At 35.9% G+C, this 24,275-nt stretch overlaps 1 protein-coding gene across 4 annotated transcripts in view; it reads left to right on the forward strand.

Annotated features, from left to right (window-relative positions):
- PCGF5 (polycomb group ring finger 5) overlaps window positions 1-22,784 on the forward strand; it is a 125,321-nt gene extending 102,537 nt beyond the window's left edge. For 3 of the 4 annotated variants that reach the window (XM_063434099.1, XM_063434101.1, XM_063434100.1), the window contains exons 2-10: window positions 1,093-1,384; window positions 2,444-2,540; window positions 4,783-4,838; window positions 4,945-5,004; window positions 7,225-7,367; window positions 13,013-13,111; window positions 19,690-19,779; window positions 20,193-20,273; window positions 20,983-22,784. In XM_063434099.1, the coding sequence (XP_063290169.1) occupies window positions 1,273-1,384; window positions 2,444-2,540; window positions 4,783-4,838; window positions 4,945-5,004; window positions 7,225-7,367; window positions 13,013-13,111; window positions 19,690-19,779; window positions 20,193-20,273; window positions 20,983-21,030 (786 nt within the window). In that variant the 5' untranslated portion in view covers window positions 1,093-1,272 and the 3' untranslated portion in view covers window positions 21,031-22,784. The remainder of the gene's footprint in view (window positions 1-1,092; window positions 1,385-2,443; window positions 2,541-4,782; window positions 4,839-4,944; window positions 5,005-7,224; window positions 7,368-13,012; window positions 13,112-19,689; window positions 19,780-20,192; window positions 20,274-20,982) is intronic. The other variant, XM_063434102.1, reaches the window with a different exon arrangement.
- Window positions 22,785-24,275: the final 1,491 nt, after the last annotated feature.

Here is a 24,275-nt window from a genome sequence, read left to right on the forward strand (position 1 = left end):
TATTTTTTTTATAATCAATCATTTTTTCTATTTTGTGTGCACACTTCCAGTTCCAGTTGCTACATTGTTTCATCAGTGTAGGGGGCCCCACGCTGTGTATTTCTTGACTTTGTTCGGGACAACATTGTTGCTGTTTGTGTGATACATTTATTATTACTGCATCGATATCAAGCAGATTTTGTTGCTTTTACATATTTAATAAATAATGTACTGTATATTTTACATTTGATTATTATGTTATATCAGTCTAAATGATCCCAGAGTGATCAATCAGATCTATATCCGTTTTGTTTAGCAGTTGCTGTTCTGGAGTACAGTTTTCAAGTAGTGGTGATTGGCTATTTGGAGCGCTCACATACCTTTTTATACATTTTATAATTATATTTAGTGGTTTAGTCGCTCATCTGTATGTGACGCAGCCCTCCCCCACGCCTTTCATAGATTTATTATCCATCCCATTTTCAGTTACCTTTTTTATCTTTTTTCACTTGCCGAATATATTTGTATAATGTTATCATATCCCCTCTGAGGCGCAATTTTTCCAAACTAGAGAGAAACTTTTGCCCTTTGTTTCATGTAAAACGTCTGGAAAACTGTTTGACACACACCTGGGTGATTGTGCCCAAAGCCTGCTAGCTCCATAAACACTACAACTGTCTATAATGGTAATTGTGCTTGGAGTACCTCTTTAACCCCTTAAGTACACATGACTTGTGTGATATGTCATGATTCCCTTTTATTCCAGAAGTTTGGTCCTTAAGGGGTTAACCTGCCCAAAAATACTGTGAGTAAAAGCTAGGATGCAGTAGGAATAAATAAAAACGTATTCACTGATATAATTGCCTGTTATTTGAAAACCTACAGCAAGCCATTGCAAGGAGTGGATTTTTGCTCCAAATAAGTACACATACAATCTTAATCTATGGTTACCTGCTGATGTGTTTTTTGTTTTTGATCAACACTCTAGTCTATATCCTATCATACATCCTATTATATTTCATTACCATAGCCACTCAATTCCCTTTTTCTTCCTTTTGTATATATTAGATACATTGTAATTTCTTCTTCTTTTTTTTGTCACATGCATCACAGGTGTAACTGCAATTAAAACTATGGCATTGAGAAGCATGTTTGAGAGTTTCAGCTTGGCAAAAATGAGGAAGTTGAGGAAAATGTGAGAACTCCACGTGATGTTACGGTTTCCCTAAGTTTCTATCCATATTCATTCAGCTGTCTGTGTCCAGGAATCCTCAATCTTCAGGCATCCTGTCAATGGCAACCCAAAAGAGGCGCTTTGTAAAAGAATTTAATCCTTACATCACATGCTACATCTGCAAAGGCTATCTTATCAAACCAACAACAGTCACAGAGTGCCTGCATACTTGTAAGTAATGGCTAGCTAAACACCATCTGTTGAATTGAAAATAAATGGCCTTTGAGTGTTGCTATTTTTTAGGTTCATTAACCCTTCCAGTTTCAAAGCTTCTGACACAGGTTTCACAACAGAGACTATGTAAAAGAATAATAATATTAAATACCAACTGCTCTTACATAAAATCAGTTTTGTAATATTGACAAACATTTATGTAAGTTTATTATCTGTTATACCACAGAGATGGTATTTATTCGGTTCAGTATTTGCAACTGAGAAACCCATAGCAGAGCTTATATTTTTAAATGCATTTAATGCAAGTGAAGGAAAGCAATTCCTTTGCACTCTGATTTGTTGTTGTTTTTGGGGGAATATATGCATGTTCATATTATTAAAGCCCTGGCAATTTTGGGGGTGTATTTTTTTATTTTTTTTTTAAAGAGGATCTTTCACATCTAAGGAATGTTTTTCTTACATTTATTTAGAATTTCGTTAATTCTATTGCTCATTGGTCAATTATTGAGATTGAAGATAACTTGCTTTCTCATTGTATATTAAATCAACCTTTGCTGAGTGTAATTCTACCTTGAACATGTGTATTTTGTCTACATCTGTAAATATAACAATGCAATTACCTCTTGCATGTGAATTGTTTTAAATAATTAGTTCCAGTGGTAACTGGCACAATGCAAATTTCATTTGAGCGGATGAGACCCAGATCAGTTGTCAATCCTTTTTTAGATTGTAAGCTCATTTGGACAGGTACTCTTCACCTACAGTTCCCTTAAGTCAAACATATTTTGTTAGAAAGTTGTCTTGTTTTGCCTATCTACAGTGTTTCAGAATATGTTGGCGTTATGAAAGTAAATGCAATTGAATACTTACTCTGGTAGAGAGTCAGTATACTCCTGGCACCATAACCACTCCAGTTGTATATGTTATGTCACTTGGAGTGTTCCATTCAAGTGTTACAATGTGGAACATGATGTGGTGTAGCAGCATTTTACAAAAACAGAATATATAAAGTGTTTCGAGATTTATTTATTTATATATGTTATTTTACTTTTTCAGTTTGTAAGACTTGTATTGTCCAACATTTTGAAGAAAGCAACGATTGCCCCAAATGTGGAAACCAAGTGCATGAAACAAATCCATTAGAAATGCTTAGGTAAGACCTGAAATGCAACTTTTGGCACAACAATGTTGTACGATGTTAGTTACGAAAGCTTCAGAATAGTGTGGATCGACTTCATTCAGGTATCTCTTTATTTTTTGAAATGCTGGCCTTTCAAAAGCTGATACTTTGACTTAAAGATTAGAAACAGGATGATCAAACAATAAATTAAAGCACCATAGTATATGTTGTGTTTTTGTACATTGTGCTAGCCAAATTGTCAGCAGATATATAGAAGGAATGGTATTTATGAACTATTTTAACCTTCTTAGAAATATATAATGTGACGGCAGATAAGAACCATTTGACCCATCTAGTCTAGCCAACTTTCTAAATACTTTCATTAGTCCCTGGCCTTATCGTATAGCTAGGATAGCCTTATGCCTATCCCATGCATGCTTAAACTCCTTCACTGTGTTAACCTCTACCACTTCAGCTGGAAGGCTATTCCATGCATCCACTACCCTCTCTGTAAAGTAATACTTCCTGATATTACTTTTAAACCTTTGCCCCTCTAATTTAAGACTATGTCCTTTTGTTGTGGTTGTGTTTCTTCTTTTTGTTTATATACACTGTAACAATTAAAAAATAGGAAAAACCCATAGCAGTGTAACACAATCTGGGTGGGTTTTCATGCTATTTTTTTGAGCTGGGTTTTGCATACAGCATTTCAAGGATGATGTATAATTTTGTAAATGAAGCTTCAATAAAGGTTTTTGGTTTTTTTTTATTGGTTTTTTTTTCCCATCTAAAAAAAAACTAAAGAAAAAAAAAGTAGGAAAAAAAAATCCAAATGAGTGTGTTTGCTGCGGTTGCAATCACTGGACTTTGTATACACAATTCCTCTGTATTTGATACAAAAACAATAAGGTTGTTCATAAAAAGGCTATAGTAATGGAAAGCAATTATGCATATGTTACAATGTATTTTAATGAAAGGTGTCCACTCTTTTAAGAGATCATGGTGCTGCTTTAACCTTTGAACAAGTTTGTGATATTCCTTCAAAACCACCAACCACAATTAACCCATCACTACCAAGCACTTTTTAATTCGAAAAATATATACATAACAATTTTTTTGAAGCAAGGGATGAATATATAAACCTATCGTAACATGGTAATCTTCTAGTAGTGCGTACATGGCTATAAAGGCAAACTTAAAAACTAAAATGTTGTAAATTTGCACAATTTTTATTTTTCACTTATTCATTAAGCATTCAAAATGTTTGGGAAATGAAAAGTTTTAGACAGTATATCTTGCAATATTTAACACTTTTATCTTGCAATATTTAACACAGGGTTTGAAATGTTCGTATAAAAGAATATAGCAAAACATTTTTTTCGTGCAGTAGCTGTGGCAAAAACAAACCGATAAATAAAAATGTTTAAATTCTTTGCTTATAGGTATTTGCAATGACCCTGAAGCTATTCCTAGCAGCACAGCTACCGGAAAAATTCAACAGAATGTAAAACAAATCTCTGCATTTGAACATAATGCCCACATACACAATAAATACAGTGAAAGTGTATATTTCTAAAATAAATGTTTTTAACACTTCTAGTTCAAACTTTATCAATCTTTGGCATGCTAATGCAATGCTAATAGTGAAATGGTAGAGTACAATCACTCCTCCCCGCTCCCTGACTGGAATTATATGACCTGTTGAAACTTTCTTTACTGTTAGGAAGCAGGGGGTGAGCAAATTGTTCAGCTCCATTGCTGGCATTAAATCTGTGAAAAGTGGCTTCTGGTAGAGAAATGCATTCCTGTAATGGCTGGTGATCATTACTAGAGTATAAATAAGGGTGAGCTAGGCATTATGGACTAAATATAATTCTAAAAACCACATGGAAGTAAAAACATTTATTAGGTCAAAAGCATATCGTGTAGCGAGGAAAAATATATGCTCAAAACGTGTAATAAAGCATAACCTCAAATACCTTTTATTTCCTTCACTTAAAAATCTTGGCTGAGACTGTCAACTGGGAGAAATAGCACAACCATGATTGCGCTTATGCATTTTGTACCTCACGGGCAATTTATCAATGAAAAGATTTAACTCTATTTTGGAAGTCAAGTGGTTAAAGTTTGTATTGTACAACACTGCTCATGAATACTTGATTTGCCAAACATACACTATTTTCCAGATATGTCTAACTTGTTGTGAGTGCCAAATTTAATGAACATTGGAGTTTATTTTGTATATCTAATATTTATTTAATTCATTTATTTGAAGGTTGGACAATACTCTAGAAGAAATTATATTTAAATTGGTGCCGGGACTAAGAGAAGGTATGCTTTGTTGTTACTATCTTTTTAATTTGGTTAGTTGAGTCATTTATTTTTTTGTCATGTTTTTTTATTATTGTAACCAACATTTCAATTTGTATTTCATTAGGGGAGCAGAATCGAGAGTTAGAATTTTGGAAGAGAAAACGACCACAAGCGAATGGAGGTGGTAATTTACTTTTTATTTAATATTTTAATTTTGTTCCATTTTGTTTAATTTGTACCACAAAGGTTTGACTGTTTGCATAATCCCTGCCATCTAGTTCCAGTGTCCAGTCACAAATTAACTTCATGGAAATTCCTGTCACAAATTAACTTCATGGAAATTCTATATACACACCTCATCCAACAAACTATGTAAACTATCTCAAGATCATTTGCTCTTTTTACATATACACTGATCAGCGACTACATTGAAACCACTGACCGTGAATATATTAGGCAGCAAGTGGACAGTCAGTTCTTGAATTTCATGTGTGTGTAGCAGTAAACATGGGCAAGCGAAAAGATCTGAGTGACTTTGACAAGAGCAAATTTGTGATGGCTAGACGACTGGGTAAGAGCATCTCCAAAACGGCAATTCTTCTTGGGTGTTCCCAGTATTTAGTGGTTAGTACGAACCAAAGTGGTGCATGGAAGGACAACTGGTAAACCGATGCCAGGGTCATGGGCACCCAAGGCACATTATTGCACGTGGGGAGCGAAGGATAGTCCGTCTAGTTCAGTCCCACAGAAGAGCTACTGTAACTCAGTTTGCTGAAAAACTTAATGCTAGCTATGATAAAAATATGTCAGAACATAGAGTGCCTCGCAGTTTGCTTCTTAGGCGCAGATCGGTAGGATGCATAAGAAGATGAAGGCAGGCTGACAGAGTTATGCTTTTGGCAATGTTCTGCTGGGAAATCTTGGGTCCTGGCATTCATGTGGATGTTACTTTTATACATATCACCTACACACGTATTAAAGCTTACCCTTAGGAAACCATTGAATCAATGCTTTCTTACGTGGAATTTGAAGAATTCCATATCCTCATGCAAAGTGTGAGGAGATTCCGACGTCGTTTCACGCAGTAAAACTCATTAGGACACAGGAAGCTCCTCTAGAGGCTGTCTGAAAGACATCCACTAGAGCTGAAGTTAGCACTGAAATGTAATCATTGCATTTCTCAGAAACTGCATTTTTTTACATTGCAGGGTTAAACAGACAGGGGCACTTTCAATAAGATGAAGTGAGAAGTGGTCTAGAGCCTATAGTGTTCTTTATAAGTCTGTGTCAATGCTGTTTGTTTGAAGATGCATAAAAGAGTTCAAAAGAAGACTTCAGTCTCTTAAAACACTGCAGCTTGCTAAACTTCTTCAGTGGTTAACTAAAGATATACTTTGTCTTATTTTATAAAAGCTCAGATTTAAAGAGAAATTGGCTCTTTTACAAATTGCACAGTCATGGCTATCAATCAGACAACAGGGAGGGTTTTCTCACTCACTTTGAACTATGATTCAAAGTGAAAGGCAGTTGGCTGAAATGGTAACTGCCGTGTGTGCACTGTGGGTCTCCAATGTTTCTCTCTGAGAAGCACTGGATTGGATCAGATGTCATCTATTGTGATGATCTCCACCATGACAGGTTGACCTGCACCAAGGAGCTGTGGTGTATTTTGGATTTGTGCTGCCCTAGGCACAACTAAATTTGGGCACCCCCAAATCTAAATTTGCCCCCACCCCCAATTTGTGTGAAGGCAACTTTTTTGATTGACAGACACAGGCCCACATTGACAAATGCACTGACATACACTTAATTGCAGATACATACACTGTTTAATCAACACACACTTTCACTGACAGACACACTCTCAGATACACATAAAATGACAGACACACACGTTCACTCACTCACAGACACACACTGACAGCTACACACGCACTGACAGCTACATTCACTTACGGACTCACAGAGCGTGAGAGAGCAAGAAGAGTGGAGGACAGCGCTTCCTTGCTGCCTGGCTAGAATATTAGTAGTTTAACGCCTTGGGGGGGGCCTAAGAAGGACAGCCCCAGGACATGCGGCCATTTGTTTGGGAGCTTGGGGTGGCATTTTTTGGCGCCCCCCTGAAAGTGCCGCCCTAGGCAAATGCCTTGTCTGCCTTGTGGTAAATACATCCCTGCCAAGGAGGCTGTCTTGGTGATGGGGGAGGGGAAACGTTTAGTTTATTTGGGACACCCGTGTTAACAAATAAAGGAAAACTCCATAATTAAAAATATATTTAAGTTCTTTGAAAGAAAGTAGGGCTTAGATCTTTATAAAACCTACATTGCTTTCAGCCATCAGCATTGTTCTCTTCTGCTAGCAATATTCTGATAAACTTTTAATGCAATTTAAAAAATATTTACAGATGGAACTCCGAAGGAAAAGAGGCGCAAAGAAGATGAAGATGATAATGATGAGGATAAAGACTATCACAGAAGTGATCCACAAATTGCAATCTGCCTTGATTGCTTACGTAATAATGGCCAGTCTGGGGAGAACGTAGTTAAGGTAAGAAAACCCTTGTTTTCTTTTTTGGTGAGTTACTTATATATTGCCATAGGTTAAAATAATGAATCTGCTAAATATTTTGCCTTGAGCACAGTGATCCTTGTCCAGACTCACGCAGTGCAAAATCAAAATCCTATGTGTGATATGTATATTGCTAGTTTTAGTGAACAATGTCGTTTCCTTTCTTCTTTCGCTGGAAGTTTTAAACTGCGTTTCATCACCATGGTATACGATTCTGTAAAACAGGGGTGCACAAAATGTAGATCCTGAGATGTTTTAAAACTACAGCTTGCATAATGCTTTGTCATTCTAAAGCAAGGGTGTCCGGCACGGTGGCGATGTGCTTCCTGGTGACAGGGAGCACTTTACGTTCTGTGTTCTTCCTGTGCGCCCTGCAGTGAGTCGGCTGCTGGGATATGATCTCATCCCGGCATCGGTATCACTGCTAAGCGTGCGAGGGACCTGTGCAGGAAGAGCACAGAGGTCCCAGCCTAGCAGCAACCACTGGCCACCAGGGACAGAGGATCCATTCCAGCTCTCAATATAGGGAGGCTGGGTGGATCTCTTTAGTACTAAATGTGTGTATGTTTTGTCAGTGAGAGTGTGTGTGCGGGGGGGTCTGTGTGTGGGTCTGTGATTGTGTTTGTATGCATGTGATTGTGTGCATAGGTGTATGCATGTGATTGTGTGCATAGGTGTATGCATGTGATTGTGTGTGTGTGTGTGTGTGTATATCTGTGATTATGTGTATGTGTGTATATATATATTTGGGTTTTTGTGTTTATAGGTCTGTGATTGTGTGTATGTATGTGATTGTGTTTATGGGTCAGTAATTGTGTGTGTGTGTGTGTGTGTGTACATCTGTGGTTATGTATGTATGTGACTGTGTATAGGTCTGTGATTGTATGTGTGTGTGTGGGTCTGTGATTGTGTATGTATGACTTTGTGTCTGTGTGTGACTGTGTAAAGGTCTGTGCTTGTGTGGGTCTGTCATTGTGTGTATAGGTCTGGGAGTGTGTGTGTATATATGTGTGGTTATAGGTGCATATGTATATACATGTGTAATGTGTTTAGGAGATGGCTCCCTAAGTTGGCAATCTCACATAAGTATAAACAAATTCAAGAAAAGGGCTTTTGAAGTTTCATTATATGAATTAATTATATTATCGCTTTTATGTGTGGCCCAAGACAATTCCTCTGCACTCAGTGCGGCCCAGGGATGCCCAAAGGTTGGACACCCATGTTATAAAGGCACGCAAAGCATCATGGGAATTGTAGTTCTACATCATATGGGTATCTACCTTTTGGGCACCCCTTCAGTATAATATAATCCAATAAAAAAATAACTAAATGCTCTATTCCAGGGGTCCCCAAACCGTGGTAAGAGTACCCCCAGGGGTACAATCAAATGCTCCTGGAGGTACGCGACAAAAAACGGTAATGGCGGCGGTGCAACCACACCGCATGGGCTGGGAACCGCAAGGTGAGTGGGTTCATTGGGTGGCCCATGCACTTAAGGCAGATGCCATGAGGAGCCCGGTAGTGCGCTGTTGTGCTTTAACAGCGCAACAGGCCCCTTATGACCTGCTAGGAGAGTTGAGAAAAAGTGAGAGAGAGACTATCACTTACTCCCACCTGTAACATACTAAGCCGCGTAGGAGGGAGCTGCAAAGGGGAGCGGACAGGGATAGGAGATATCTCTTAACTCCCAACAGCTCCAGCCAGCAGAAGCTACTCAAAAGGTATGTGTTTTGGGTGTCAATATGTATGTTTTGTAGTATCTGTATCTGTGTATATGTCAGTATATATATCTGTAGGTCTGTGTCAGTGTGTGCATCTGTGTGTATGTTTATCTGTATGTCTCAGTATGTGTGTCTGTGCAACTGTATGTGTGTTAGTGTTTGCATTTGGGTGTCTACATGCGTATCAGTGTTTGTATAAGTTTGTCTCTATATATTCATGTGTCAGTGTGTGTATTTTTTATCTGTGTGTGTGTGTGTAGGTATGCATGTATCTGTGAGTGTGTCATTGTTTGTATCTGTGTGTCAGGTTTTGCATCAGGTCAGACAAGAATCATATGCAGGGGTTAACGTTATGTTCTTTATTTTGAACATAAGACATTATTTGACAAGAAAATAATAAGGAGTAGCAGAACTTATGGGAAAAGGAGACAATACAGACAAAAGGAGATAATAGAAATTTAGGTTCAGGCAATATGCCCTAAACAGGTTATCAGGATACAGGTTGTAAGAGATAAATAGAAGTAGAACCAATAACCTAAATTATAGGTGAATATGAAGGATAACCTATAAACGAAATTATATGTAATATAAGGAAAGACAACAGAAACAGAGGTTTAGTCAATATGCCCTAAGCAGGTTATTAGGATACAGGCTGTGAGAGAGAAGTAGAACCTATAAGCAAAATTATTGGAGAGTACAAATGAGAACCTATAAATGAGATTATAGGGGAGTATGAAGGAGAACCTATAAACGAAATTGTAGGTGAGTATGAAGGAGAAGAGAAGGAAAACCTATAATAGAAATTATAGGTTACATGAAAATTATATACAACTAAAATGAATTAAATAACAATATAAATGAACAAGTAATACTGATAAGTATAATGCTTAGATGATCAGTCTCTTTGGTTTGGTGGTTGTACAGCAGGGTTTTTCAATAATAAATCAAAGTCCAGTATTTAAATAAAGTTGGTAGGAACAGAAGACCAGGATATCCAAGTTGGTTAAATAGTTACCGGTAATTTATAGGAATGGAGCAATAGTGAAACAAAGTCCAGTATTAATTAAAACTGGTAGGAATAGACGATCAGGATCTCCAGGTTGGTTATGCAGTGTTCAGTAAGTGAGGCAAGTTGAAAAGGATGAATTAGGAAGGTTCAGATAGTATCAGGATTTCAGAGTAGGAGCCACTTCAGCGCACAAACTTTAATCAATCTAAAGGCACCCTTTGAACACAGGTGTCACCTCTTATAGCATGTTTGGATGATCATGCTATTCAGGTGAGAGTGTTTTTGATTAGACTAGTGGTTAGTGAGGCCACTAGTGGAGGAAAACAGGAATTGCTGCTGGAACTAATTAAGTGAAAGGAAAAAGTTTTGAATGAATAGGACACTGTGTCTGTGCAACTGTATGTGTGTTAGTGTTTGTATCTGTGTATCCGTGTTTGTTTTTGTGTCAGTGTTTGTATTGGTGTCTTTGTGTGACTTTGTGTGTCTCTATCAGTATGTATGTCAATGTTTGTGTCTGTGTGTGTCTGCATCGGCATGAGTGTCAGTGTCTGTATTTGTATGTGTGTCAGTTTGTATCTGTGTATCAGTGTGTTTCTATGTATCCGTGTGTGTGTGTGTGTGTATATCTGCACTGTGAGAAGCAGGGGGAGCCTGGGTCAGAGGAGAAGCAGAGTATCCTGGAGCAGAGAAGAAGGGGAGACACACATATACATTTGAAGTAACAGCAACTACAATAATTACAAATATTTTGCTAATATGAGGGGTACAATTTATGGAATTGGGCTGTCAAGCGGTACTCAAGTGAAAAAAGGTTTGGAATCACTGCTCTATTCTAACATATTCTTGCATGAACGTTCTTATAAAACTGTTGTAACATCTGAGAAGTTTCTAGGTTTTTACAATTGTTTGGTTCCTTTGTTCCATTAGGTAATAAACAATTCAAATGCAAACATTTTAATTGTATGTCTAATTCAAAGACCTGTACTATGTAGTTCAGATTTATTTTGTGCCATGATATAGATGTATAGAGAACAACAATGTAACAAAGTGAGCTAAGAAATCTATATAGATTTATTTTCCAAGCTATATATCTATGTGATTGGCATTTAGGTATAAATGTGTATATATATATATGGTTGGCACATTGAGTTGGTTTTTACTGTGGAGAAGGCAGAAGCAATTTTTAAGTTTTTATCTATTGCTTATTATCTGCTCCTCTTTACTGGTTCTGCCTTGCCTATGCCTTCAATTTTCATTCTAAACTGTTTATTTTACATAGTATCCTATAGTATATGTTCACTGCTTGGCATATTTCACGGACTCCTTAAATAGATACTCCAAGATCCTTAAAGAACCAGTTTGGAGGCCATAGCAACCTCATAGAAATGAAATTGTTATGGTGCCATGAGGTCCATGATGCTGGCTTACCTTTGGGGTTAAACCGTTCTCAAAGGGTTTAACTCCAAAGACTGTGAGCCAGTACCGAATCCCCCTGCCTCTCTGTCCTTCTGTTTTCTCAAAATTTTAAACCAGAAAGCGTTTGCAGAATCGGGCAGTGGCACAGCTGATTGAGAGCAGTCAGCTTATGCTCTTGGCTGATCAGTGACTCCTCGTTCATAAAACTGTCTTGAAAAAGTTACTTTTCAAGTCAGGTTTTTGAATGGGGAGTCATCGATTGGCTAAGAGAGTCAGCTTATTGCTCTGTCAATCCCCATGATGTTCTTGTAAACAGGCGAAATCTAAATGTTCCCTTCCTGGTTTAAAATTTTGATGTTATTACTTTGTACTGCCAGCTACAACTTTAGTTTTGGTTCAACAAGCTAATATTTCTATTCATAAATAGGACTATACATAGGATACGAGGTCACGCTTTTAGACTGGAAGAAAAGAGATTTAGTCTAAGGCAAAGGAAAGTTTTGGTTTTTTTTTTACAGTCAGAACAATAAGGATGTGGAATGCTCTGCTTGAAGAGGTTTTTTTTTTATTAATGTTTAACCCCTTAAGGACCAAACTTCTGGAATAAAAGGGAATCATGACATGTCACACATGTCATGTGTCCTTAAGGGGTTAAACCGCTAGTGGATAAATATTTGCAAAAAAACTAATATTAATGGATATAATTTATAATTAGTGAGGTAATTGCTTTTTGATCCATGGAGATATTTTTTCATAGTTACATAGCTAAAAAGAGACTTGTGTCCATAAAGTTCAGCCTATCTCATATGTTTGAAGCGCTAGCTAGTCTGAAGCGCTTCCAATTTTGCCACAAACTAGGAAAAAATTCCTTCTTGACCCCAAAATAGCAGTCAGATGTCTCCTTGGATCAAGCAGCTATTACCCCACTCATTAGAAATTATATCCCTGTATGTTATGTTTTTGCAAGTATTTATCCATTTATTCATCTGATTGCCATTCTGCGTTTAAGAAGGAATTTTGTCCTAGTTTGTTGCACAATTGGAAGCGCTTCAGACTGTTTTTTGCCTTCCTTTGGATCCAACATTAAAAACAAATGTGAGAAAGGCAGAACTTGATGGACGCATGTCTCTTTTCAACTATGTAACTATGTTATGTACAAAATAAAAATTCATCTCAAAAACAGGAATGCAGCGTTAAGACTGGAATTATTTGTGTCAGTTTATAATATGGAAAGTTAATGTAAAATAAGATATAAATGTAATTTCTTTTTATAATTTATTCACACAATTGTGATTTGGGAGCAGTTGATGGACTTTGGAACTTGTGTTGCTTTATTTAGACTTTATACTGTTGTAATTTATTGGATACAAAATGTTGGTGGGCATTTTGAATGATTTATCTCTTTGACCAGTTAAATAAAAAAATTGTGATTTGTGTTTGGTAGCATGTGATTTACACTTTAACAACTGTGTTTTTAGGGTCTGATGAAGAAATTCATCCGCTGTTCAACACGTGTAACTGTTGGGACTATAAAAAAGTTTTTAAGCTTAAAATTAAAACTTCCTAGTTCATATGAGGTAAGTACACTTTTAAAATGTATATTAGTAGATACAATAAAAAATACAATATGTCCACAGTGGTAATGGTAATGCATTCTCAAAGCACTCCCGTGGGGGATCCTCTTAACCCACACCTTAAACACAGCAGAAACAAACACAAATTTAGGGTGGAGCACAAGTCTAAATAGTATATAACATACATACATATTTTCAATGTATATTTGAATGAGGTATATATTGAGGTAAATGTTAAAGTTGATGAAGGTTTTAGAAAAATGGAAACATAAGAGAAACCAATAGTGCAGATCAATTTACAATAATATAAGTAGAAAGGAGGTAATAGGAAACACTCACAGAGGTGGAGCCAAAAGGATGCACTTAGCTCTGGTGTTTAACGCTTAAGGATCATTGGGGGGAATCCAGCACCCTCTTTGTATAGATGGATTCAAAGATGATATGACACTTCACATCTAAAATTAAAACTATTTATTAAATAAAAGATTATTAACATACCGACCGTAAAAACAAAAGCAAAACCTAATAGGGTGTAAAGTCTTCCAGTAAAAAGGGACCCAAGACGCGTTTTGCTAGTTCTGGCTTTTTCAATTGGTAAAGTGCATGTATTAGTTTGTGTGTTCTGATTTTTATTAATATAGAACCGTATTAAGGTGACATTTCTCACAAACTTATTTATATCTATTAACAAAATACACAAATTGGTGATTACTGTGTATAGTGCGCTTGCAAGTACAATTGAGTGTAAAGGAGCAGCTACACACTCTAGTGGGTGCTCTCTTATCCCCACTAAATATTTGTATTGAATCAGAGTGAATTTAGTACAATCTGGATGTAACATCCAGAGTATACTAATCAAGTGAGTGGAGCGCTAAAGATATACTTACCCTAAAATAGGGTTAGATCTCAGATGTGCATTGGTACATATAAAGGAAACTAGAAAATAAAACACAATATGGTGTAAATCAACAAATGATGGTGTATTTTAGTGAGGTTTTAAATGGTCAAACTCACATGAATTAGAGCCTCAAACGGGCAGGCTTAAATCACTTGCACAATAGTGTTGTATGGAGACACTGCACCCTTTTGCCTGGAATCCGTTTCCTTTTTCTGAGCCAATGAGAACCTAACTCTGGATGATACGCTTGGGTGCCTCTCGAGAGCCTTTCATCCAGAGCCAGGTTCTCATTGGCTCAGAAAAAGGAAACTGATTCCAGGCAAAAGGGTGCAGTGTCTCCATACGACACTACTGTGCAAGTGATTTGAGCCTGTCCGTTTGAGGCTCTAAACCATGTGAGTTTGCCTATTTAAAACCTCACTAAAATACACCATCATATGTGGATTTACACCATAGTGTGTTTTATTTTCTTGTTTCCTTTATATGTACCAATGCAAATCTGAGCTCTAACCCTATTTTAGGGTAAGTGTATATCTTTAGCGCTCCACTCACTTGATTAGTATAGTCTGGATGTTACATCCAGATTGTACTAAATTCACTCTTATTTAGATCTATATATGTGAGGAAAGAATTAAAAGGTTTGGTTGGGGCAAATTTTAAACCTCGTTTTAGAACATTAATTTAAGTTTTATCTAGAATTTTGTGTGATAGGTTAAAAATGCCTGTCGGTGAATCACTGGGTTTTATCTAGAACCTACAGGCATTCTTAAACTATCACGCAAAATATATAGATATAAATAAATTCGTAAGAAATGCCACCTTAAAATGGTTCTATATTAAGAAAAATCAGAACACACAAACTAATTCAGAGAGATCTCAAGAGAATAACAAAGATAAAGAAATAAAAAAAGTTCCCTAAAAAATAAATCTACATTTTATCCGGCACACTATAAATCTAGTGCTCTTGGAAAAAAAAGTTTGTAAATACCTCAAAACTTTAGAAAAGAAAACAGGAGACAAATCCAATATGATTAATAGAGAGAGAAAAATACTAAAAGATTTATACAATGATACAACCATAGTAATTAAACCTGCCGACAAAGGTGGAGGCCTCATTATTTTGTCTAAAGAGCAGTATGAGTAAGAAGCCTACAATCAACTAAATGACCAAGAGACTGGCCAATACCAACTTCTTATATTAAAATCAAATTGAAAAATTATTTGGACAGAGGAATGGATGCGGGGATTCTTGATTTAAAAGAATTTCATTACATTAATGTCATTCACTCCAAAATCCCTGTCATCTATTTCCTGCTCAAAATACATAAAAGCTTATAAAAGCCACCTGGACGACCCATCGTCTCCGGTATTGGATCCCTCCTTTCAAATTTATCCGAATACATCGACCTCTTACTGCAGCCCTATGTAACTAAAACTAAATCCTACCTCAAAGATATTATGGATTTATTAAAGAAACTTAATAATATTGTTTTGGAATACAATTTTGTGCTTTAAACCTGCAATGTCAAATCCCTATATACTATAATTCAGCATGATAAGGGATGCTGGGCAGTTAAGTCTATATTAGAAAATAATATGATATGATTTTAAGCAAGAATTATTTTTGGTTCAAAGTCTGCTTGTTTTACTTACAGAGAACTGGCACTGCTATGGGTACCAGGTTTGCAACCAGCTATGCCAACCTCTACATGGCAGAATGGGAGGAACGTTGAGTTTGGGGGAGGAAGGGGGATGGCTGGGTGGGGCATGGCTGGGTGGAAAACCTTGCATCCTATTCTAGGTATATTGATCTCCTCTTTTTTGGGCGGGATCTAGCTCATCAGCACAAGATTTTATAGCTTTTTTTTAAAATCTCAATAAAGAAGGCATAATTCTAACTGCAGATTTTAGCAGCACCGAGGTCACTTATTTGGACTTAAATATCTATATAAAAGATAATAAAATAAATACTAAAACACATTTCAAATACGTACACGTAAATAATTATATAGACACTAAAAGCTGCCATAACAAAATATGGCTAGAAAGTATACATAAAAGTCAACTGATGAGGCTAAGACGAAACTGTTCAGAGACCCCAATTTTTAAAAAACAAGCCAATATTTAAAAAAAAAAAAAAAAAAGATTTACACAAAAAGGTTATGAAGACAAGGGGATAGAGTCCACTATTATCCAAACCTTATCGCTAAATAGAAAATAACTCGTACATAAAGGAAAAAACTCAAAGAAATCAGAACTTCTCTCTACCCATTGTGCTAGTTTATAATAAAAACAAACAACTTAAAAATATTTTAACCCCTTAAGGACCAAGGACGTCCGTCAAAAAACTGTCCTTAAGGACCACGGACATACCTGATACTTCCTACTGAAATTAGAGCACTGGAAGCGATCATGATCACTTCTAGCAGCTCTAATGGTATTGCAGCTATGCCTTGATGTTGAGGCATCGCTGCAATACCCCCTCACTGCCGGTGGCCCCCGGAGAACACCGGTTGATCGCTCCCCCCGGCAGTGAGACAGAGCATCAGAAGCCATCAGGCAGGCCTCTGATGCTCTGCCTGTACTGAGTGCCTCGCGGGGTCGAGGCACTCAGTAAATAGAATAAAAAAGAAAAAAATACACTTATAATGAAATCATATATATGCCATATGTATTAAGGCAATTTGGCTTGGATTTGTGGGCGGTGCTTGGTATCCACTCCTAGCCTACTTAAGGCACACCCCTTACCTTGCTCCTTACCGTTCGAGGTCAGCGTTGAATGAGGATCCACTTCCGGGTTCTCTCAGACGCCATCTTGGTTTTCAGTATCCACAAGTTTTTTCCGTGGCAAGCTGTGTCCAGGAATCCTGTTTCAGGCCTTTCCGTCCGTCCAGCTTCTTCTGACCCCAGTCATCGTCATAGATCGCGTCCCAGGGACTCCTAAACCATAAGTTAGACCTACCTGTCACGCCAGGATCGGTTCCCATGGCGCACGGTACAGCACGGGTCCTCGCTTTACGGTTTTTCCTTGTTATGCCCCGCAAATTGAACAAGCCATTCGCGGCTTCATTTCGTACGGTTATTCGGCTAATCATATATTATTTAAGTGATCATTTTGCATATAACTATTCCCTTGCTACAGTGAAACAAGTTATCATTTCGGTTGTTTTGCTGTTCGGCACTTAATTCATGATATGCTTAAACACGCTTGCTGTGCGCATAAAATTCATACGTTTAAACTATTCGTCCCAGCTTCTGTTTCCCTTCACATTGGGTTTCGGTTTTCTTTCTATGCATTACGCATAAATCCTTTGGTGGATTACATTTCATCATTTCATGTATATACCCTTCGGTTAACGATTTCCTTGATTAAATAGACAGATTATTTCCATTACTGTTTAAAGGTATCAGTATTCTATCAATGTCCATACAAAACCAGCTAACATAGCTGTATGGATCATTTTGACTCCCACGCTTTCAGGGGTCTTCCATACTTATCCATTTCATTCAAGTTGGTTCAGCCTACATTACAGGTCTCATTTCTGTGTTTTAAACTACGACACATACATAAGGATACAGTTTTCCTTTTCCAAATAATGAAATCTCGGGTTGAATCACACGTACTGATCCAACCAATCATACGTCTTTTACAGTACAGTTATATAACTTTACATCATTTTTAAAGCATTGCATTTTTTCCCTGCCACATTTGTTATTATATAACACATATATGCTGTTTAAACAGGCCACGGCCTCCCTCACCCCATCCTCTTATTCTACTTGACACCCATCATACATTCCCCACTGTTTTAGACAGAATTGTGCATTAAAGCCACGGCATCTCTTTGCCTTGATAACACATTTATATTCCCATGGTATATCACTACATTTCATTTACCAAGTAATACGCCAGCAAGCCCTTAAAAAACATCGCTGGTACAGGCTACACAGTCTATTTCATTCCCACACAGTCCACATTCATTATACTACTCTATTTTACCTGTTTCAGGCTGTCCAGGTTTAAATATATTTTCACCACACGTTTTTTTCCTGTGAGATATTCATACTACCAGGTACGTACACCTGCTCATATGGTATTCTACCATACATTTAATTTCTCCCCCCTAGGTTAGAGTACTGGCAATAGGGTCATAGGCTTCCCAATAGGTATTTACCCCTTCTTGGCAATTGCCATCAGTTAGTAGCCCCGCGAGGCCAACACCCCGCCTCAACGTTTCAGAGGCAAACAACCATCGGGCCACACGTTAGCTAGCCGCCTCGCATGTTGCATAGAGAGGGCCTCACCTGTCACTCCCTTTCCCTGTTTTTCTGTGTTACAGTCACCGAGAGGCCTAAAATTGAGAATTAGAGAATTGCCGGCACTCCTGGATTTAAGCAGCACAACGATTTGTCACAAGTCAGTCAACGTTTCAGTTCCTAGCTTGGAACTTTATTGAGGTGTTCTTTGTCAGTAACACATAACAGGAACTGAGAATCCATGCCTAAAGTACAATGTGTGTGAAAAATAACACAAACAAATGACTACCTAAAAGGTTGACCATGACTGGTGGTAGAATTAGTGCATGGAAAGTGTTAAAATACCACCATTTGAAATACCCTAGGGTGTCTACTTTTAAAAAATATATGGATTGATGGGGGTAAATTACTTTGGCCGGCTTCAAAAATGCCCCAAATAGGACATGGGTGCATGATGACCAGCTGAGAAAATTCCAAGTTGGAAAACTGGAATGCGCACCATCCAAATAAGGTCTTTTAACCCCCATAGAACCCGACACACCTATACATGGGGGAAATCACTGTACTCAGGAGATGTTGCTGAACACATATTGGGGTGTTCTTTGGCAGTAACCCTTAAAGTTCTCCGTACATGTATTCTTAAATTGCTGTGTGTGTCAAAAAAATCACCAATTCTTTTAACCCCTTAAGGACACATGACATGTGTGACATGTCATGATTCCCTTTTATTCCAGAAGTTTGGTCCTTAAGGGGTTAATACCTTAGGTTGTCTTCTTTTAAAAAATATATACACGTAAAGGGTTATTCAGGGATTCCTGAAAGATATCAGTATTACAATGGTTTGGAAATGGCAAAGTGTTACTTGTACTTATAGCCCTATAACTGTCCAAAAAAAGCTAAGAACATGTTAACATTTGGGCATTTCTAAACTCAGGACAAAATTTAGAAACTATTTAGCACAGGTGTTTCGAAAAAGTGTGTTATTAAAAAAACTTTCATCATATTTTTTATTTGTTTTTATAGTAAATTATATGATGAAAATAATCGTATCTTTAGAAAGACCGTTTAATGGCGTGAAAAACAGTATATAATATGTGTGGTTACAATAAATGAGTACGAGGAAAATTACAGCTAAACACAAACACCGCAGAAATTTAAAAATAGCCCTGGTCCTTAACGGTAAGAAAATTGAAAAACGATCTGGTCACTAAGGGGTTAAAAAGTCATTGGCAACTGATGCTTGTCCCTTTAAATTAAGGTGAGTTTGAAATATGTTCCAAATTGTCTGTCGGTTTTGTAACTCCTTTTCAACTATTTGCCATTATTATAGTGTTCAAATTTGAGGTGAACAGAAGCAAAGCTGTAACTGTGGCCTAAAAACAAGTTTATGTTTGTGACTTATAGCCATGAATGTTTTATTTTTCAGCTGGATGTACTATGCAATGGTGAAATCATGGGAAAAGATCATACAATGGAGTTTATATATATGACAAGATGGAGACTAAGGGGTGAAAACGTAATTATAATTTCTTATTTTTTTGATATTTGATAATTATATACGTTTGCTGGAATTTCAGAATTTTATTAAGATTTTGGCAAAATAGCTCAGTAAAAAAAAGCTTTAAAGGAAGACCGCACATGCCATTATAGTACCCTCTCAGAGTAATTTATCAAAGAGTTATTTTATTAGATCTGAATATTTTTTCATTTAGCTAATCTTTTAGATATTTAGATATATTTAAAGCCAATACGGGCTCTTGACTTTTAACCATTAAATCTGCATGTTTAGTAGAACCTTCATTACTTTTAAGTATCCATTTGCTTTGCACATTATAAAATATTTCAATTGTTAGTAGTTGTAAGATTATTTTTGTGTACATTTAAAGATACACATACAGCTGTGGATGTCTGTTTCTATTTACTTCACAGTTTCAGTATCAGAACAGCACGACTTCACTACACATGTCTCTCACCGAAACTCATCGAGATGTATCCGAAGCATCTACAAACGTATGTCCATAAAACAAATGTCTAAAACTTTGTTTTGTATTCCATGTGTAATGATTTGATTGACAATAATAACATTTATGGTGCTTGTGTTTGAACATAGAGGCTTGTCACCTGTGGTACATGTATCATACGTTTCACTTGCAATTAGGACCAGTATGTGCCTCCTCTTTTAATTTTAGATGTTTCTAGCATTTCCCAGGATGAATAGCTATGTTATATTTGTTGAGCAATAAAACTGGTTAGAAAAAATAGCATTTTGGATTAGAATATTAAGATGGAAAATTGTTTGAATCAGCACTTTGAGACATGGAAACAAAAGGTTCACATCTAAATTTTAGATACGTGCACTAGGTTATTTTTTAGTTCTAATCATGTCTGTGGCATCAATGTAGTAACATTATGATTATTATTATTATTATAGTACTTCAGATTCTTCTTTGGATAGTTTGGATGTATTCTAAAGTGTTTGCTATGGACATTTAGTTACAATGGTTTCCTAAGTGCTGCGCATTAAAAAGAATGAAATTCTTAATTCTTGCCTAACTGAAGAGTTCTCGGGATGAAACACTAAGTAATAAAATTGTCTTTGTTCCAAAAATGGATGCAACGATCTTAAAAATTGGTGTTATGTTTGCAGATAATCTAGAAGTAGTCAAAGGAAGTTTCTCAAATTGTTTTTTTTTTTTGTTTTTGTTTTTACTGTTTTTAGTCTTTTCCCATGGTACTGCAATATCGTCCAAGAATCGACTTTGGTTAGCTAATATACCTGGGACACACTGAGAATCCTGCACTATTTGTTTACTCATCGACAGATTGCACAATGAATGGATGTGCTGAATCTATGGACACAAAAGATGCCATTAATATTACAGCATGCCAACATTAATGTGGTTTCTCTCCAAATATGTCAGCTGTATATTTGTTAATATTACTAATGTAATTGAAACAACCAAATATGTGCATTTATGTTATTGTAATGCCGCAGCTAGATATATAAAAGCGGAGTCTACAAAACATTTTGTAATCATACAGTTTTTGTAGTAACAGCACCAATGTGTATTGCCTTAGAAGACTAATAGAATTATTCCTTTGTTTTCCCATTTTATAAACTGTATTTTGTTAAATGGTGAAATAGAAAGCAAATTGACTATTCTGGCTTTATTTTTGGGGGAACTAACATCAACTAGAAATAAGCAAATTATTTTTAACGTCATCTCTATTAAAACCAAATATTTGTTATATGTATAGGCCATAATCATTATTTTGTTATACTACATTGAAACTGGCTCTATTTTTATTTTTTCTTTCCGAGAAACCCAGTGTTTACTGTTTTGAAAAACAATCCAAAATTAAGGTACGTTACTTTTTTAGTATTGTAAATTCAGCTATAAAAGCCTGGCCAATTAGAATTGTTTTTTTAGATTTTAATATTTGTATGTTTTATTTCCGTTTTCTGTTTTGTTTTGTTTTTATGTGTTTTTGTTTTTTTTTGTGTTCTTCATATTCCTTATTTTTTTTTCTCATGTTCTATTGTAGTTTAGTATTTACCAAATATTTTATAATTGGTTGTCTTCCTTGTTTTAAATAAGTATACAGTATAAAGTTATTTTAAACTATAACAATGCTATGTGTAATGCAAAGTTTCAGGTTGCCCCAGAACAATCAAAAGTTGAATGTAAAAATATTGACCACAAATTACTGCAACTTTTGAATTGTATAAATACTCCTCTACATATCTCAGAGGGTATTGCATTGATGATGGAAAGGTAGTTATATTTTAAATAGTATAGAAAGCACACCTGGCAAACAATGCCCATACAGCTCCTCTGATACACCAAATGCGTACTATACCTATAGCTAGCAGATGATCATAGCTGTAGCACTTTTGATAAGTGGCAAAAAAATTGGTCGGCTATTTGAGAACTGGTCTAATGAAATTAAATTGTGCTTCCTTGTTTATTATGCACAGTTAGCACAGAAGTGTTTCTTTTGTTTCAAAAAGTGGTTAGATGTTCTCAATTCTGTTTCTCTTAAGGAAATAAATTAATTTACCATAAACTAATGCTGGGTCATATATATATATATGATATATATAATTTTTCTTTTTAGGAGACCTATATATTAACCAAAACAAACTGAATTAAAAGGAATAATACTGTAGCCTTTAAACAATTAATCAGAATAAACAAGATGATTTATTGCACTATTGTATTTGAAGAAGGGACTTGATGTCTGGAATTATATTTTTATAATTTATATTTTATGTTAAAATCTATTTTTACCTGGAAAAGGATATATGTGGAAATACTGCACGCTAATTGGATCCTTTCAAAATCAAACTTTTGTATTTGGAAAATGCTGAGTTTAAACTAATATTTTTGTAAAAACAGTAATTTTATAAAGCCTAATACAAAGTGTGTTAGTCACTCATCTATAATACGCCATAATTTAAGTATATGTTGTTGATGTTTATATGCCTGTCTTATTTGAAAGTGATAAATATAGACACAAATATACCACAATTAAAATATTGTTCGTTTTTCTTATGCTTATGAATGTTTTAATTGTGTTTGTACAAAACAAACATGGCATTGGTTTTCTGTGCTTGAGTTTTTTGTTTTTTCTTCTTATGTCAAGTTTATAATGTATAACGTAATAAGTAATCACAAAAAGAACAGGGGGGGAGGGCAGTGTTTGAAAATAATTTAATAGTTTTTACCCCCAAAAGTCAGTGTCAAATAAAGCTAGATATTGTTATTCCATTGTATGGTATACACAAATAGGTCTATTCACTAAATTAGGAATTGTGGGAAATTGAATATTATGCAAATGCCTTGTCAAACTGTAAAACATTTTCAACTTGGCTATTTTTTCACCTCAGCTGTTGTGCCCTTAAACTTGCAATATCTTTGTCAGTTCTCTACCGTTTCCAGTCTAGCGGATAATTCCAAAAGTATAATGAATGATAAAGTACTTATACTTGGGATAACTTTGCTGTTTACATACACATTGTAAAATATAAAAGGCCAATTCATAAATGGTAGAAAACATAATGTTTCAGAAATTGACTCGGCAGCACTCTGCAACCACCTGGTCTTATAATTATAACATTTACAAATCTGAAGACCTAAAAAGAGGTTGATGTACTTAGCGAGGACTGATACAAACCTATTAAAGTGCACTAAATTAACCACAAACTAAACATAAAACATAAATCTGCAATAAATAAAGCACAACAGTTTTGCAACATCTTTCAATTACTTTACAAGTGGAATAACTCGCATGATCCAGGGCCCAAAAGACACTGACTCGTGATGTAATATCCTTACGGAGATTGATATGAACCCGCTAGAAGAATTACCTTAAGAATTAACATGTGAAATGAGAATACAGAGTGGATTTCAACTGTAAGGCCAAAGTAGTAGAATGAATACATAGTTGTCTTAGAGAATTTTTCCGGTTCAGCTTTTTTAAACTTAAGTTTGAAATTCTATTTGAATTCTCATTTTTGTGAATAACCCGATCGGTCAGTAACTGGAACATGATTGAGAAATGCTTAAATACTAACTTTTTGGGTGCTTTGAGGACTGTGTTAGGAACTACTCACATATAGAATGCATTAATGTAGCAATCACTTCTGGACTGGAGTGTGCCTTTTAGATTATGATCTTTATAACAGAAACAATGTAAATATCAAATCCATTTCATGTGTACATAATCAGTTGACTATATACTAGTTAAAATATGTCTGCTGATACAAAAAAAAATATTTTAAAATTTATCTGAAAAGTTGGCATTCTGAAGTCTATGCTTATGTAGTGTCAATAGCCCCTTCCTTGTATCCACCAGACCACTCGTGAGAGCCAGGAGCTTCTACTAGAAAAAAAAAGTTAATTGAGACAAGAAAGTTAAATATTTTCATATGATTTTCTAAAATGGATCTTTATTCTGATTACTAGCAGATAGCTGTTGAAAACACTGCTTTAGTGTCAAACTTATCTA

Source organism: Pelobates fuscus, chromosome 10 (genome assembly GCF_036172605.1).
Source record: "Pelobates fuscus isolate aPelFus1 chromosome 10, aPelFus1.pri, whole genome shotgun sequence".
NCBI lineage: Eukaryota > Metazoa > Chordata > Amphibia > Anura > Pelobatidae > Pelobates > Pelobates fuscus.